This window comes from Mytilus galloprovincialis, chromosome 2, assembly GCF_965363235.1.
Source record: "Mytilus galloprovincialis chromosome 2, xbMytGall1.hap1.1, whole genome shotgun sequence".
Taxonomy (NCBI): domain Eukaryota; kingdom Metazoa; phylum Mollusca; class Bivalvia; order Mytilida; family Mytilidae; genus Mytilus; species Mytilus galloprovincialis.
Genome location: NC_134839.1, coordinates 77,557,692 through 77,575,081, shown reverse-complemented (window position 1 = coordinate 77,575,081; position 17,390 = coordinate 77,557,692). Strand labels below are relative to the sequence as shown.

The 17,390-nt window shown below is 31.5% G+C and overlaps 2 protein-coding genes across 4 annotated transcripts in view; one reads left to right on the top strand and one right to left on the bottom strand.

Moving 5' to 3' along the window:
- Window positions 1–1,891, bottom strand: part of LOC143064451 (uncharacterized) — a 39,134-nt gene extending 37,243 nt beyond the window's left edge. The window contains exon 1 of the mRNA XM_076237278.1: window positions 1,780–1,891. The gene's annotated coding sequence lies outside the window, so the exon portion shown is untranslated. The remainder of the gene's footprint in view (window positions 1–1,779) is intronic.
- Window positions 1,012–15,058, top strand: LOC143064452 (uracil-DNA glycosylase-like). Of its 3 annotated transcripts, none has more exons than XM_076237279.1 (6): window positions 1,012–1,517; window positions 4,056–4,353; window positions 5,154–5,347; window positions 5,947–5,994; window positions 8,401–8,582; window positions 10,014–15,058. In XM_076237279.1, exons 1-6 carry the CDS (start codon window positions 1,497–1,499, stop codon window positions 10,291–10,293), a joined length of 1,023 nt encoding a protein of 340 aa, XP_076093394.1. In that variant the 5' UTR covers window positions 1,012–1,496; the 3' UTR covers window positions 10,294–15,058. The 3 variants fall into 3 exon arrangements, with proteins under 3 accessions (XP_076093394.1, XP_076093395.1, XP_076093396.1); XM_076237280.1 differs by having other exon boundaries at window positions 1,453–1,534; XM_076237281.1 differs by lacking the exon at window positions 1,012–1,517 and adding an exon at window positions 2,079–2,184.
- The last annotated feature ends 2,332 nt before the right edge of the window (window positions 15,059–17,390 follow it).

The window sequence follows — 17,390 nt, the reverse complement described above, 5'->3', positions numbered from 1 at the left end:
TGCTGTACATTCAAGCATAGAAGAAAAACAATATTCAAATGACAGATTAATTTCACAGCCCCCCTCCCACCACACACACACAAAAGTAATATATACAACATGACAACACAAAAACACAGAACTTGAATATCAGAGAGTGGGAAAATCAATATGCATGTGTACAAATTCTTAGCCTGGGTATAGTTGAAACTGATAGTGAATTTGATAAAAGAACAAACAATAAACAAAACATTTGTGTACCTGTACTAAAAATATGGAATTAATAAAAATTATAATATTCTTATAATTTTTAAAATTGGTTGTGTCCTATTAATGTCTTGCTTAAAAAGGAAAAATAAATATCAACAGTTGTCCCAATTAAATTTTGAGTAACTGTTCAGTGCCAAATATGTAACAAAACACCATAGAAGATTATTATATTGAAAGAAATTTAAGAAACAGGAATAATATTCTTTCATTTCGGGCATCATCAGGGAAACGTATTTTTCTCGTGAGTATTAGGTAAAATCCAGAGGTGTTACGAAGACCGGGATTCCTACCGCTTCGAGTCAAATTCTGACTTTAGGACTGGCATTGATAACTGACACATTTTCATCCCTGAACAAATATCCTTCTTTTATTAACATAAACACAATCTGTAATAATTTTTCTACTGAAAATAAATGAAATACGACCAGCATATCACGATTTAAGGGAATAAATTACTATTTTCTAGGGTGTCAACGCCGGAAAATACTGATTCAACTTTTGTCAGGACATCATTTTTACGTCACATTGTGAATTCTGAGCGGAATCGCTTAAAACGGAGATAAACAATGTTCCAAGTAAACATTATGATGCTTGAATACCAACATAGCATCGACACATAAAGAGCAAAAACGGAAAATTCATTCCCGATTTTGCAGATCAAAAACGTCATTTTGTTTACGTCTAAATCACGTGATCAAAAACGTCTAGAGGAACTCTCCTGCGTCACTGGCTTCCCGGCTGTGTGCTCGTGTGTAAACAACGAAGGGTAACGTCATGTGACTACCCCAGTTCTGTTCTCCATGCTCCAGTTTATCAATATAAACTTATCATATTTATTTTTCCTAAGTAAAACGGGTTTGTGTCAATTCGTCCAGAGTTGAATATTTGTCAATGACAGTCGATGTTGAAAAATGGCGGTTCCGAAGGCTGAAAATAAATGACTTGAATTTCTGATTCAACGATGAAATTATTTGACTTCTCATATCTTTTAAATACTTGTTAAAATTATCATATCATGCATACCGCTCGTGATACGTTTAGTTTCTTATAATTTAACAAATTCACGATTTCCTGCCGGGTCGTCTTCCGCGGGGAATTATTTTTCTACGCAGCGACATCTGTTGACGACGTTCTCTTAAATTATCTCCACTTGATTCTCGAATAATAAATCCGGGTTTTTAACGGACAAATCAGGGATTTGCTGTCCGGCTGCTAACGTCTTATTTTTTGCTACCAGAGAAAAAAATATGACGACACATGTGATTGATGTATGAGGTTTAATAGTGTATGTGTTTAAGTGTGCAAACGACTAGCACATTTTACAGTCCACAACATGAATGATATGAGCCCCTGAACTCGAACGAAAACAAAGCCCGGTTTAAAATAAAAACTAAATAAAAAAGTCCAGACTGATCGATGAGTCACTCGAATGACCGGCACTGCCACGACTTTACCTTTAATTTTTAACAAGGCCATTTAAGCATTACTTAACGTAGTGAAATGCATTCCTTTACCACAACTGATACTTACGTCGCACCCTAACAGCTTTCAATTAGAGAATTAATGAAATTTGGCGCTATCTAATTTCACAGGAAGTAAACAAAAATGTCGGAAGTTCACTCTTTTCTCAAAAATTACTACGCTTCTAAAATTTTAACACTGCTTTCAAAGTCATTCCAATGCAACTGATATAAAAAAAAATATACTCAAAGCAAATGTTATTTATTTTGAAACGAATCTCTCACTAAAGAAAGAGTAAATAGGCGATTTATATTTAATGCGGATGTGTATTGTTTACTGTGCTGTTCGGCACTTCCGCTTTCGATTTATTCATGTTTACATGTATGAAACAACCATATACATATAATGTGAAAGAGGACGAGCTTGACATATTTAATAGATAACTAACATATTTTACCTGTCTCTTTAAATACTGTATGTTAACCTCTTAGTCAGACTTAACTTTATTTGATCATTAATATGAGGCAGGCATTACCTGTAAATGGGGACTGAGACTACTATAACACTATAATACTATGTGTTATAGTAGTCTCAGATGGGAACGAAGTCAGTATGAATTATTTTTTTTTGTAACTTAAATATTTGTTAAAAAAAGAAACGGAAATACCGTAACGTTTCCGATTTGGGTTCTGTTGTTAGGAATTTTAGTTGTGACGTTATAGAAACGCTATCATCAGGTAACGTTTTTTCATATCAAGGAACTATTACATGTAAAAATGAAATTGGTATTGCGTTCCTTCCTATTTTATACTAGACTAATAAATATATTTTTTACTCAAAGTTTCATACAAGCGAGACCGGAAAAAGGAAGTACATTGTAGATTTCTGCGCAGATGTGGGAATTCAAAACATGACATCAAAAAATTTGAACTATTTTGAGTTCATTAGTACAATGAAAATTTCGTGAAAATTTTCCCCGATTTTTTTTTGATTGATTTTTTTACTGTTATTGGGGACGAAGTCCCCATATTATTTGATATTTTTCATGCATTATATGCCACTGGACTTTAAGCAACCAACAATCAATCAATATTAAAGTTAATAAAAACAAATCCCCTAAGAGGGTAGTAATGCCCTCTAGCGTCAGGTGTCAAACAGTTATTTTTGGCTATCATAGGGGTCAAATTGGTTAAAATTGTATCGTGATTCGACCACAAATATCCTAATGATGATTCGTCAGAGGTCTCAAATAATTATCATTACCGTCATATTTCGAAAAAAAAAACTTCATGCATCAGAATCAGTTGATGTTTTTATCGTCTTAAAGAAAGTACATTTTATTGTCATACACCAAAAATTACCGTTAGAAAATAACTAATTTCTTGAATTTAAATGTGTTTCTTTTCATGTTTGTCACGTATTTCTGACATTAGACCCTTACCTCTTTAAAAAAATAAACTGAGTTTTCACCCATTCATTTAAATGGGGAATGTGTTAAGGAGAAAACAACCCTACTAAAGATATAAAAAAAACAAAACAGCTGACGACTACCAATGGTTCTTCAATATAGCCAGAAAATGCTGTACATGTACATAGAAGCAGGTTTCAGCTGGCTTCTAAACAAAATGTGTAGTAGTTCAGTGAAGGTGGATGTCATACTTAACTCCTTAACATATAAAAATTTGTAAGGGTTCTGCGGAACCCAGTGTTTCGCCTACTTTTGCTGTTAATATCTAGCAGGCTGAACAAAAATGAAAAATGAGGGAAAAAAATAATAAAAATATCTCGATACTATGAGTGTCATATAATTGTAAGAAGCTTCTGTCCAAGTTTGGTAAAAATCCAGGATAGTTTATGAATCTAATAAATGTTTTGAGACTGTATGTACATGTAGTGTTAACTGAAAGAAAAACTAAGTCCATTTTTTAATAGGGATGTCAAAATATCTGAAATTTGATACTCAGATACTCGTTCATGATACTTGAGTACTCGCGACAACTACTAGTCCAAAGACCAATATTCTGACATTTTTCTTATTGGGCCAAACAAAGTTTTGCAAAAACTTACTAGTCCGAATGAAATTTTACTAGTTTGGGTCATCGGGCTAGTGGCTAACCATGCAGACTGGACTGATGGCAGGAGAGATAACAAGTTGTGAACGGTCTTCTAGTAATTTTTTGCCACAGCAGTAATTACATAATTGGTAAAACATCTCCTCTTGGAGTAATGCTTTACACATGAGTAATAACATTATCAGTAAATGCACTTCTGTTTACAAATGAAATAGATTATATTACATCAGTAATATAGCATGTACAAATACAAATTATCTTTTATATTGATAGAAAATGCCACCTAAAAGAAAAGCTGCTTCAACCTCTGAAGATTCATCACTAACTAAAAAGGCGAAGGTTAACAGAACAACAACTGCTCAGAAGAAGAAATCAATCAGCCAAAAGCCAAAACAAAATAAAAAGAACGCACAATCCAAATCAAAAGGAATTAAGGCAAAATTTATACCCAAAGTATTGAAGGGAAAATCCAAACCAATACAAATAAAGGCAAAGTCCAAAGCAAAGGACAGAAAGACAACTGAAAATAATGTTACAAATACAAACTCCTCAGCTAAAAGTTGTACTACAGGTTTGCTCACATATTTACATATATTCACATCCTAATTTTAATTTTGATATTGTGTTAAAGAGCCTATAAATTTAGATGCAATCTAAATGGTTTTCACAATAAATTTTAGAATCTACAGACATGAAGCTAAACTTTATGAAAATATTAATTAGATTCTATTGGTCTGTTGAGAGTATTTTTGTAACAGTTTTACAAACCTGGGCTGATGGACCTGTGGTTAAGTGCAAAAACTATCAACTCATCAATCCTTCCAATAAGTTTAATTTGAAAGTCATCAATTTTAACAAAAATTAATTTTATGAAAATTAAGAGATATCTAAAAATGTATTGCTAAATAATTTTGAAAACATATGGTCCTAGAGTCTGTGTATGCAATGTTCTTATGTTTTGCTTTTCTTAGACTGTTTAAGGTGTCTTTACACTAACTCTGTTCAATGTTTACTGGTTGATTGATTGAATGACAGATGACAACTTTCTTTTGTTGATCATGTTGATGACTGCATATAGACCTATAGATGGGTTTAAGTATTATTCAGTTATAGTTTCGTAATGACCGATACCTGACATCTTTAATTCATATGACATGTATGAAAAGAATAATTTTTATATAAAGACATAATCAGAAATACAGGAATGTTTTTAATTTTTGTAAAAGTAAACAACTGACCCCCCAAAAAGTAGCAAGTTTATGTTTTTTAATGACAAAAAAAACCAGATTGTATGTTATAGCATGATGAAAACCAATAACTTCATATTATATATTCAGTTTAACTCATTAATGTATTATCATTTATTTTCAGCTAAAAATTCTGTCTTGAACTTCGTTTCCTATATCAAAGATGCTGGGTGGGCATCAGCATTGAAAGATGAATTTCAGAAGGATTATTTTAAAGATTTAGAAGTTCTCTTACAGAAAGACTATAAAAAAGGTGTACAAGTTTTCCCACCCAAAGATTTGATATTTAATGCTTTCAACAAGACACCACTTGACCAGGTATCAGTCATTATATATTACTGTATAGAGGGTTATTTTCACTGGTGTAAATTTCTTAAGGTTATTCCTCCTTTCTTGTGTTAAAATGAAAGTTAACTGAATTATTCCATGTCATGTGAAAGTTTTTTACCCTATAGAATTGTTGATCATATATGTAAGGTATAATATCTATAAGTACAGCTATTAGAAGAGGTGAGCAAATGGTCAAACTGACTTGGAATAATTTAAAATCTGAGTAATAAATTATGTTATATAATTATCTATGAATAAACATTGATATTGGTTATACATTGTACATCTCTTATCTTTGTCTACTCCCTCTCAATTAACCCAGTGAATCTGTTAAAAGCTTCTTATTACATTTTGTATTTCAGTTATTATGTTAATCAGCTAATGAATATAATTTACTTGCTTCTTTAGTGATCATACAAAACCCCTAAAATTTCAAAGATGTTAACAATTTCCTTAACATATATATACATGTACATGAATAAAGTTGTGATGTACAATTCAGTGATGTAGAAATCCAGTAGCAAAAGCAAAAGTCTACTAAATGTAGACCTTTGAATCAATTAATAAGAGGTATTTAATATTTGCAGGTGAAAGTTGTGATTTTAGGACAAGATCCTTACCATGATGATGGACAGGTGTGTATATTGGATATTTAGTCTGTGAAGCTCTAAATGTGTATCATGTTATTTTTAACATGAAATTCCTTTTTTTTAATTTAAAAATAATTACATGTTAATTTTTTTTGTTAAATATAGAAGAGGGGCGCAACATTCCAGAGGAACATTCAAACTCATAGATCGAAAATGAACTGACAACGTCAATACCAAAAAAGAAAAAGACAAACAGGCAAATAATTGTACACAAGACACAACATTGAAAAGAAAGATTAAGCGACATGAACCCCACAAAAACTGAGGGTGATCTCAGGTGCCCCAGAAGGGTAAGCGGATCCTGCTCCTCATGTGGCATCTGGCATTTTGCTCATGTCATTACAAACCTGGTAAATAGTCTTAATTTGATGGGTCACAAAAATGTGGTATTTGCCAAGATAAGAGAACAATCAGTGAATTTTCCAAAGTTTTTATTGCTTCTAGTATAAAACTTAAAAGTTTTACGTACACTTTTTATCAATCATATTTTAAAGGATACATGATGAATTTAAGTCCTCAAAGATAAAGGTTCTTGGAAATTTTTATAAAAAGCATTTTCATTAAATGTGAGAAAACTAACTTGTAGAGTCCTCATTACCTCAATGTAAGCAACTATAGGTGACCATATTGCCTCCAACAATATGTTCCCTACAATGACAATTTTGTAGAAAGTCATATACCATGGCCACTGTTATAAGCTGAATAAAAAAATATTAATGGACATGAAGTCAGTGTATCTATTTCTTGCTACTCATTGTGGGTTCATTTATTTGTGTGGGTATCAATTTTCGTGGATTGAGGAAAACTTGCATTTTCGTGGATCTTTGATTTTATGGTTTTGCAAAAGTCTACATACATTTTTATAGAAAATTTATATCGAAAATTATGGTTACCAAATTACCATGAAATCCACGAAAATTGGAATGAAAATGAATCCACAGTACTTAAAAGACAAATTAACAATGACTTTTTGTATTCTATTGTAAAACTTGTAAAACAGAATTATCAGAGTTATCTCCCATCACAAGAATTTTTTTTTGTATACACATGCACAAAATTAATGGTACTGGTAAAAAAGTACCTAAAATTTGCTAACAGAGCTGGTTTCTCCATTGTTACTAAAAAAAAATATTAATAAGACAGTGGCATAAATAAATTATTTTATCTTCATCTTGCACAACAGTTATTTGTCATTGTGAAACAAGAGTTGTGCTACATTGTTAAAAGTTATTCTGCTCTTGTACATACAGCCATGGCCCAAAAAAAGCACAGAAGATTATGCCAGTTTTGATATTTGTTTTAGCTTTCTTTTGCCTCTTGATACCCTTCTCTACTTTGAAAAAGTTCAAACCAAACAGAGAACATAGATCTTGTTTGGCTAAAACCAACAACCCTTCATTGAGTCCCTGATAGATTTCATATAAATATCCATTAATATTTAAAGGTATTTGGTGCAATTGTTTTTTACAAATTACCAAAATTGAAGATAAATTTAATTATTGCAATTTCAGGAAATGCTGCATATGCATAATGCTATCAAATTTAAATGAAATTTTTTTCTCATTGACACCTTATCTTTGATAGCCATAGGTGTTGATACAATCTGTTCCTTGTCTGATTAAGTCAAAATTTGTGATCCATAATATCCATATATTTATGTATTGCAAGTAGTGAGACTTTAATAAAATATTGAATCATTGAATCCATAAGGTAATGATTTCCTTTAGTCATAGTTGTAACTAGCTGAATCCAATCAAAAACACTTTTAAGATGGTCAAGTGTTGTGTAGAAAAAGGAAAATAGATAATTGTCATGAAGTCAGTGTAGGAATAACTTCTATCTGTCATTAGGTGGCACTACACTGTATACACAATTATCATATTTATTCACCAAGGGTGAGGAGGAGGGGGTTGGATCATAACTCTTGGCTAGCGAAAATTATGACACTTATCATGTTCCCCATTTTTTTGCAATTAGTCTTAAAAACAGCACTGAAAATTCTTAATGTACAGTAATCATATTTTGTTAAATATAGTGTACCTTTCTATTTAATGTATACTAAAAATTGACAAAAACACTTCAACTGGTCTGCAATTTTTAAGTGTTGTCAATTTTGAGGAATTTCTAAATGTTGCATTTATTTGCATAATTTGACAACCCTGCATACCAAGGTATCCACTTCAGGGACTCTATCGAAATGATTCACACAGGTGTTGGTTCACCATACAGAGTTTAATCTTTCTATTTATTATATTACTAGTGTAAATGTGGTGGTTTTGACTGAATTTGTGCATGTAGATGTTTATCAGTTACTTTGAGTACATGACTACTGCTTTTGTCTTTTTATGTTCCATCTCATGAACTAATATCTTTTACTTATTTATATTTTAGGCTATGGGTATGTCTTTCTCTGTACCAGATGGTATGCGTCTTCCACCTTCACTGAAGAACATTTACAAAGAGTTGGTGAACGATCAAAATATAAAGAACTTTAATGTAGAACCCGCAACAGGATGTCTAGAGAAGTGGGCAGAGAGAGGGGTTTTATTGATTAATGCTACCCTCACAGTAGAGTAAGTAAAGCCAATGAAAATGTGATATGGGCAGAGGTAGGCAGTGGCGAATCCAGAACTTTTTATAAAGGGAGCCCGCTGACTGACCAATGGGGGGGGGGCTCCCGTCATGCTTCAGTGATTCACTATATAATCAATCAAATTTTCCTCACCAAAGGGCCCCCTCCCCTTGGATCTGCCTATGGGAGGGGTATTGTTGTTTAATCCTTCCATCACAGGAGAGTTGGTAAAAGTTAAAACCAATGAAATGTGTCAACATAAGTGGGCTGTAGCTAACAAATGCATATTCTGAGAGGTCTCAGAAGGATGATTTGAGTCAGAGGTGTACACAAGATGTTTGAAGACATGAGTTGAGAGAGAATAGTTTATCATTAAATCCCACACTTTTGAGTAAGCAGAATCTGAACAGATCATGTAAAACAGTAGGCTCCAACTGATCAGATATCGGTTAAACAAAAATATCAGCTAATTGAAAAAAAGTAATTTTTATACAACCGCAAAATAAATTTTAGGATCGTATAATGGTATGATGTCGTTGTCTGCGTCGTTGTCTATGTCCAAAGACACATTGGTTTCCGGACAATTACTTTAGTTTAAGTGTATTGATCTCTATGAAAGTTTTTAAGAAGGTTCAATACCCTAAAAGGAAGGTTGGGATTGATTTTGGGGGTAATGGTCCCTAGGAAAAAGGGGCCCAAAACAAGCATTTTTCTAGTTTCAGGATAATAACTTATGTATAGGTATTTCAATTGCTCTGAAATTGTACCACATGCATTTTTCTAGTTTACAGACAATACCTTGTGTTTAAGTGTATGGATCTCTCTGAAATTGTACTACAAGGTTCCATACTACAAGGGAAAGGCTGGGATTGAGTTTTGGGGTTATTGCTCCTAGGGGGGTTTCAAAAAGTTGGGGGGGAAGGGTTTTTTTTTTTAATTTGAGGGGTTCATATTTTTATTCAAAATTTTTGAAAAGTTTCAACAGTATTGGGCAATAGTTTTGTAAGATCCTCGACCAAATTTAATTTGAGTCAGAAACCTATATTATGTCAAAAATTTGATCACAATCCAAATTCAGACAGTATCAAGCTTGAATATTGTGTCAAAATTTGCCCCAACTGTTCAGGGGTCAACCTCTGCGATCATATCAGGCTGCGCTCAGCGAAGCATTTTATTAGTGTTTTTTTTTTAATATACCATCTTTTAGGGTCAGTGCAAGTTAAATTGAAAGTCATAATGATGAGCTACAGGGAAGAAAATTTAAAAGAGGAAATGTTGTAGGATTGTGTTTGTCTCTGATCCACGTTCTTGCCATTTGTTGTTGAAACTTCTGGTGTTTGATACCATGGAGAAGTTGTGTAATTTCAGATTTTTTAGGATATACTCTGAACTGTGTTATGCTTTGCTATGAAACTTTTTCCTTTATTTTCAGAGCTCACAAACCAAATTCCCATGCCAAGTATGGTTGGCAAACCTTTACAGATGATGTCATCAGAATTATCAGCAGTAAATGTTCAGGTGTTGTGTTTGTTCTCTGGGGTAACTTTGCTCATAAGAAGGAGAAACTGATTGATTCTTCAAGACATTCTGTTATTAAAACAGCTCATCCTTCACCACTCTCATTCAGTAAATGGCTGGGATGTAAATGTTTTTCTAATGTAAATGCACAACTGAAGAAATGGAATAAAGAAGAAATAAATTGGACACTGTAAATTTATAATATTAATTTGAGGGATATTTTATTTTAGAATTTTGAAATTTGTTTAATAGATTTCAGAGAATATTTTTCCCATATCAATACATATAATTATAGTTCATGTATTTATGTAATGTGATGGTTTAATATAAGATTGACATAATTTAACCTTAGAGTTCTGTTAAGTTAAGTTAGTAGTTCATGACAAACTATTACATTTACAATCACCATTATACTACATTGTTTTTTCTGTTAAGCTTATAGGTATTTTTTCAATTAATTATTGACTTGTTTTTAGATTGTTCTTTAATATAATTTAGAATATTTTGATTATCCGTATTAAGACCATTTGTATTATTTGGTAACAAACTAGAAAATGTGATCTTTAAATGAACTTGCAAAAGTATGGATGTTATTCATTCTGAATGATTTAAAATCATAATAAGTTAAAGATTTTATCTGAAAAATATATTTAATATGAAAAATAGAAAACCCTGATTATCATGCTTATTTGATAAGATTTGTTTTGTGTGTGGTTCTATTGATAAAGTAATGGGATCAGAACACTCCTGGGGTGTTCCCAGTGGAATGTTTGTATTTATATTGACTTTATAGGGGTTCTAAGGGGGAAATACAGTCAGAATTTTCTGACTCCAAATCAACAGTCTTTGAAGATAAATTTCTCCAAAACTACTAAATGGATTTTTAAAATAATTTGTTTTACTAAATTGCCCAAAAAAGTGTAATTTTTCCTTTTAAATGATTTTATAGCAAATATTATTTGAAGTTTTTGGCCTTTGGTTGCATTAACTTTACTATTTTTGGTTCTGCACTAATGTTTAGAATTGAAAATTATTTTCATCTAGAAAGTGTTTTCTTTCAAGGGAGATAACTTGTAATCATTAAGTCTAATTAAGCTTCTGGTTATCTACAACAGAGAAATATTTTTATACAAGTCTTCTTTTCCTAACTGTATGAAATCAGAATGATAGGTAAAACATTGTGTCTGATACTGGTTTATAAATTAAAGATTTATATACACAGTTTATATAGCAGTTTTCAATATAATACTTCATGTATACAAATTTATTGTTATTAGAATGATCATTGTTTTTCCCAATTTGTGATAAATTTATGTCTTTTCATTTTTAACTGGATTTTTGTGACAAAAATGTCGGTTATTGATTTGGGGATGTATGGCGGGCGGGCGGTCGGGCGGGCGGGCGGGCGGGCGGGCGGTCGGGCGGGCGGTCGGTCGGTCGGGCGGGCGGGCGGCAATCAAATGTTGTCCGTGCATTAACTCATGAACCGTTCAAACAAAGCTTTTAAAATTTTAATATGTTGTTACTGACAACTAAATGAAGGTCAAGTTCAATAATGGCGATTTTGACTTTTACCGTTCAGGAGTAATGGTTCTTGAAAGATTGAAAAATGGAGTTTCCAGTCGTTTTCGTGCATTTACGCATGAACTGTTCTACCTAAGCTTCCCAAATTTTAATATGTTGTTACTGATGACAAAATGGAGGTCAAGTTCAATAATGGCGATTTTGACTTTTACCATTCAGGAGTTATGGTTCTTGAAAGATTGAAAAATGGAGTTTCCAGTCGTGTCCGTGCATTTACGCATGAACTGTTCTACCTAAGCTTCCCAAATTTTAATATGTTGTTACTGATGACAAAATAGAGGTCAAGTTCAATAATGACGATTTTGACTTTTACCGTTCAGGAGTTATGGTTCTTGAAAGATTGAAAAATGGTGTTTCCAGTCGTGTCCATGCATTTACGCATGAACTGTTTTACCAAAGCTTCCCAAATTTTAATATGTTGTTACTGATGACAAAATAGAAGTCAAGTTCAATAATGACGATTTTGACTTTTACCGTTCAGGAGTTATGGTTCTTGAAAGATTGAAAAATGGTGTTTCCAGTCGTGTTCATGCATTTTCTCATGAACCATTCAACCAAAGCTTTTGAAATTTTTATATGTTGTTACTGATGGCAAATTAGAGGTCAAGTTCAATAATGATGATTTTGACTTTTACCGTTCAGGAGTTGTGGTTCTTGAAAGATTGTGAAATGGCGTTTCCATTCATGTTGTTGCATTTACTCATGAACCATTCAATCTAAGCTTTTCAAATTTTAAGATGTTGATACTGATGACAAAATGGAGGTCAAATTTGATATTGACGATTTTCACTTTCACCATTCATCAGTAATGGTTCTTGTGATATTGCCAGGACACAAATAAATATTAATAAATCCGGTTTGCTGTCGTTGTGACAGCCTCTTGTTACAAATTTTGCTAGAAGAATGTTTTATTTTTTCTTAATCGTCTTATACACTGTTTCATAATTTCTTTATATCTCTTTTAAAGTCATATGAAACAAGTTTCTAGAAATTTTGAGTTTGTCAAAATTATTGAAGCAATACATTCAATGCAAACTTAGTCCTGCGTGCACGTTTTTTAAAATATTTATTAAACATCTATAATGTTTAATTGACAAATAATATTTCATTCTGTGGTTGTTGATTGCAAGCTTATTAATTTGGAGTTAATTCCTTAAGTTAACCAGATCTTGACATTGATGAAAAATAAAAACAGTGAACATGGAAAGCATGATTGTTAGGTGAATTGAAAGAGTTTGTTTATATATTTTCCTTGTGTTTCCATTTATTAATTAAACTGTTCCTTAAGGGCATACAATACAGTTTTGATCCTGTATTTACATTTTGATAAAAATTACCATATAGACTATTTTAACCTGATTAAATCAAATATGGAAAAAAAATTATACCTTCTTGTGCTATTTTTTTTAGTAAAATGAGGTCGAAATTGGTATATTTGCTCAAAATTTGGACTTGTGGTCGAATTTTCACTTTCAAAAGAAAGACAAAACTTTTTGTTTAAAAAGATAAACACAAATTGTTTTCTGTTAAATAATTTGTAATTTTTGTATTTTATAAGTATCCTAAAAATTTATTCAGAAATAACTCATATTTATCAAATGGTCATGAATGTAGAAAAAAACATAATTTTTTGCTGTTTATTTATCAAATTTAAAAAAATGGCACTATTTACATTTTCATGAAAATTGGCACACTTAATATTCTCGAGTAAACAAATCAAATGGCATTTTAAAAAGGAGGGGTCCATGAACTCGTTTTGAAGTTAAATAAGTTCGAATGAAAAAAATCAGTCGAAAACTGAATCTTTTCCCGGTAAGTCATAGTTTGACGTCGTGAAAATAACAATTTACGTTAGCAACGTCATTACCTCCGTTGTAACTGTATCGTTTGCCCTTAACAGTTGTTAAATGATTTGTTTGAGAATCTTTTTTTTTCTATTTACTTTCAAAAGCATGTGTGTTTACATTATTTCATTACGATTTTCCCCTTGCACTTGCACACTGTGGGGTCGAAGTTAAAACACTAGGTCGGTAAGATAAGTCACTGCATATGGAAAATCATTGGTGATTAGTGTCTGGGAAGCCAATTATTAAATAACTGTACATTTATGATGATTTTTATCATATAAAGTATTTTCTTTGAAAAAAATGATCACATTCACTTCTTAAAGAGTAAAACTTAGCCATTGATGTATATAATACATGTTCAACTTTTTTTCAAATTTGAGGTTTCATATTACTTTAAGAGATTTGTTTCATGTTATCGATAATATTAATAATTTTACACATTTTAATGCAATCATATTTTTGAAATGTTTACTATGTTATTTTTTTTGTGATAGACGTTTAAGTGATGTTATATTTAGATTGTTTATTTTATTGATTTTTATATGACCCCTAAATTTTTTGGGGATCGTATAATGGTATGATGTCGTCGTTGTCGGAAGACACATTGGTTTCCTGATAATAACTTTAGTTTAAGGGAATAGATCTTTATGAAATTTTTGCAGAAGGTTCAATACCACAAAAAGAAGGTTGGGATTGATTTTGGGGATGATGATCTCAAACGTTTAGGAATTAGAAGCCTAAAAAGGGCGCATAACAAGCAATTTTTTAGTTTCAGGATAATAACTTGTGTACAAGTATTTCAATTGCTTTGAAATTATACCGCAATGTTTAAAATCACAAGTAGAAGGTTTGGATTCATTTCAGGAGCTTTGGGGCCAAAGTTTAGAAATTAAGAACCAAAAAGTGGCCAAAACAATCATTTTTGTAGTTTCCAGACAATATCTTGTGTGTAATTGTGTGGATGTCTCTGAAATTGTACCGCAATGTACCATATAACAAAGGGGAGGCTGGGATTAAGTTTTGGGTTAATTGTCCAAAATATGTAGGAATTAGGGGTCAAAAAAGGGCCAAAAAGAAGCATGTTTCTAGTTTCCAAACAATCTTGACAATAACTTGTGTTTAAGTGTATAGATCTCTCTGAAATTGTACTACAAAGGAAAGCATGGGATTGAGTTTGAGGGTTAATGCTCCAAGGGGGGTTTCAAAAAAATTGTTTACCATTTTTTTAAGATTCCTTTTTTTTTCTTAATTTTTCAAATTTTGAATTTTGAAAAGTTTCAAGAAGAAATCTTCAATTGCACAGTTGTGCAATAAATTTGTTAGATCTTTGACCACATTAATTTTGTGACAAAGTCCTATATTATGTCAAAAATTTGATCACAATCCAAATTCAAACAGTATCAAGCTTGAATTTTGTGACCAAATTTGCCCCAACTGTTCAGCATTCAACCACTGGGGTCGTATAAAGCTGTGCCCTGCGGAGCACCTTGTTAATGGTATAAATAAATGAATAAAGGATATACCTATACACCAATGCATTATTGACTCATGACATGATTAACAAACCACATCTTGAACTGAACCTGTAGTTGGTGGATAGTTGTCTCATTGGAAATCATACCAAATCTTCTCTTTTCAACCTAATTTTCGAAGTCAAAATTAGTTATTGATTTGGGTAACAGTGTCCGTACATAAACATGAAAATGCTTTGACGAAATTTTAAAAAAATTAGATATTAGTATGTTGTTTCCTGTGACTAAATGAAGGTCAAGTTCATTTTCACAACTTTTCTAGTTGTCAAGTTTTAGACCTTTTGATTATGTGATTGAGTTATTTCCCTTTGATTCAAAGTGATAGATAGACAGGTGTCTTTACAAAGTGTTAGGCTTGTTGAAGCTGTAGTTGTTTACATCCTTGTCCTTTGATAACTGTACTATTGACTTTCATACCACATCTTATCTTTATATTTAATTCATCCAGATTGTAAAAAGAGTTTTGATGAATAGATACCATCACAGATCTACCGTCAATACTTAATTTCTACAAATAACAACAGAAAAAAATGACATTTGTATATGACCAAAGACATGCAATTATATGATTCATGACCTGGGACAGACACATACATAAGTTAAAGAGTGAAACTAGTTTCTATAGATCTCTATCATCCCTTCAATCTTGATCAGTGGAATAACAACTCATACTAAATCCCAATTATTGCGAACCAAATGATACTTTTCCTTAGATTCACCTGATAGTTACCTGTCCATTTAAACTTTTGGCAGTTCTTTTGTTCCATTGAACAAATACAATAGCTATTATTCTATGTGTAGTTTATTCACTCAGACCTTTAAATTTCTTCTAGGAGAAATCTATCAATCATTGATTGATTTACCTGAGTAAAAAAATGTATCTGTTAAATAGATAGAAAAAACAGGTTTAACATTAAAAAACTGCCAAAAGTTTAAATGGACAGGTAGCTATCAGGTGAATCTGTGGAAAAGTAGCATGGGGTTCGCAATAACATCATAATAAATAAGAGTACAAGAACAAACAAAACATTATTTAACAATACTTATACTAAAAGCATTCTCAAAGTCCTAAACTTTCAAATTTGAAGTCATGCTGTTTAAAACTTTTAATATTATTGACTATACTGCAAAGAAGATTTTATACATCATTGTCATAATTAAACAATGGATATGTTGTATCAATTTATGTCACAAAATCACTTCACAAACACGAAATCATCAAAATCACTTCACAAACATGAAATCATCAAAATCACTTCAGAAACATGAAATCATAAAAATCAAAGTAAAACCACTTCTATTTCTTATTTAATTTCATAAGTAACAATAAAGTCTTCAGCATAGAGCCAACACTCTCTCCTCACTAAAAGTTTAAGACAGCCCAATGTATCGGTCTGAGTGAAAGTCTTTGATCTATAATTGACCCTGGCAGTGACCATATGAGTTCATCATTAAAACGAAAAAGTAATTCAAACACAACATAATTTTTAAAGAAAAATCTATGGATTTCAATTAAAGATTTTATTACTTTAAAATAGTTATGAGAAAGCTTTTTTTCAGCAATTGTATGTGCCTTTTATACAAATGTTCGCCTTTGTTGAAAGAATTCAATCAGAAGTATTTACGAAAATAAAAGAGATACATTTATTTTTTGTTTGAATTTCAGATAAAGTTCAACAAGCCAAAGTTGGATGCATTATTTTACCAAAATCTGTGACATAGTTAACTAGTACTTTTTTAGTTAAGTTAGTTTCGACCATGTTATATGCAATACAATAATTCAACTTTAAAAATTGGAGTTATGAATTATTATAATATGTACATATTTGTTTGGTAGGGTTTATTTTACATTGAGCTCATTTTAATGGATCACAGATAAATTTAAGATATTTTGTTGTATTTTATATTTTACAAAGAAGAGAAAAGGTACTTGTTGAAGGAGAAAATTCAAATGAGCGTAGCTGATCTTATAGGTTTTTTTTATACTCAAGTGGTGCTGTTTTGAAATACATCTTAGCCATCATATTCACACTGGAAGCTAGGAAATCAGAAGCTTGTTTGGAACAAATACATTTACTGAAAGCTTGTTTGGTGCAGAATATTTGTATAAATAAAAAAAAAATGAACCAAAGGAAAGTTGTGAAAAAGCCCATAAAAATTTATATTTTTTTCAAACATGATTGTTATATCATTTTAAAATCCAATGTTTACATATAAGTACCTACACATTTAATGTAAACAAAAACATCATGAAAGGTAAAAATACGTATGTACAATATAACGGCCCCAAACTATTTTTAGTCCTACCAAAGAGTTATTTATAAAGGA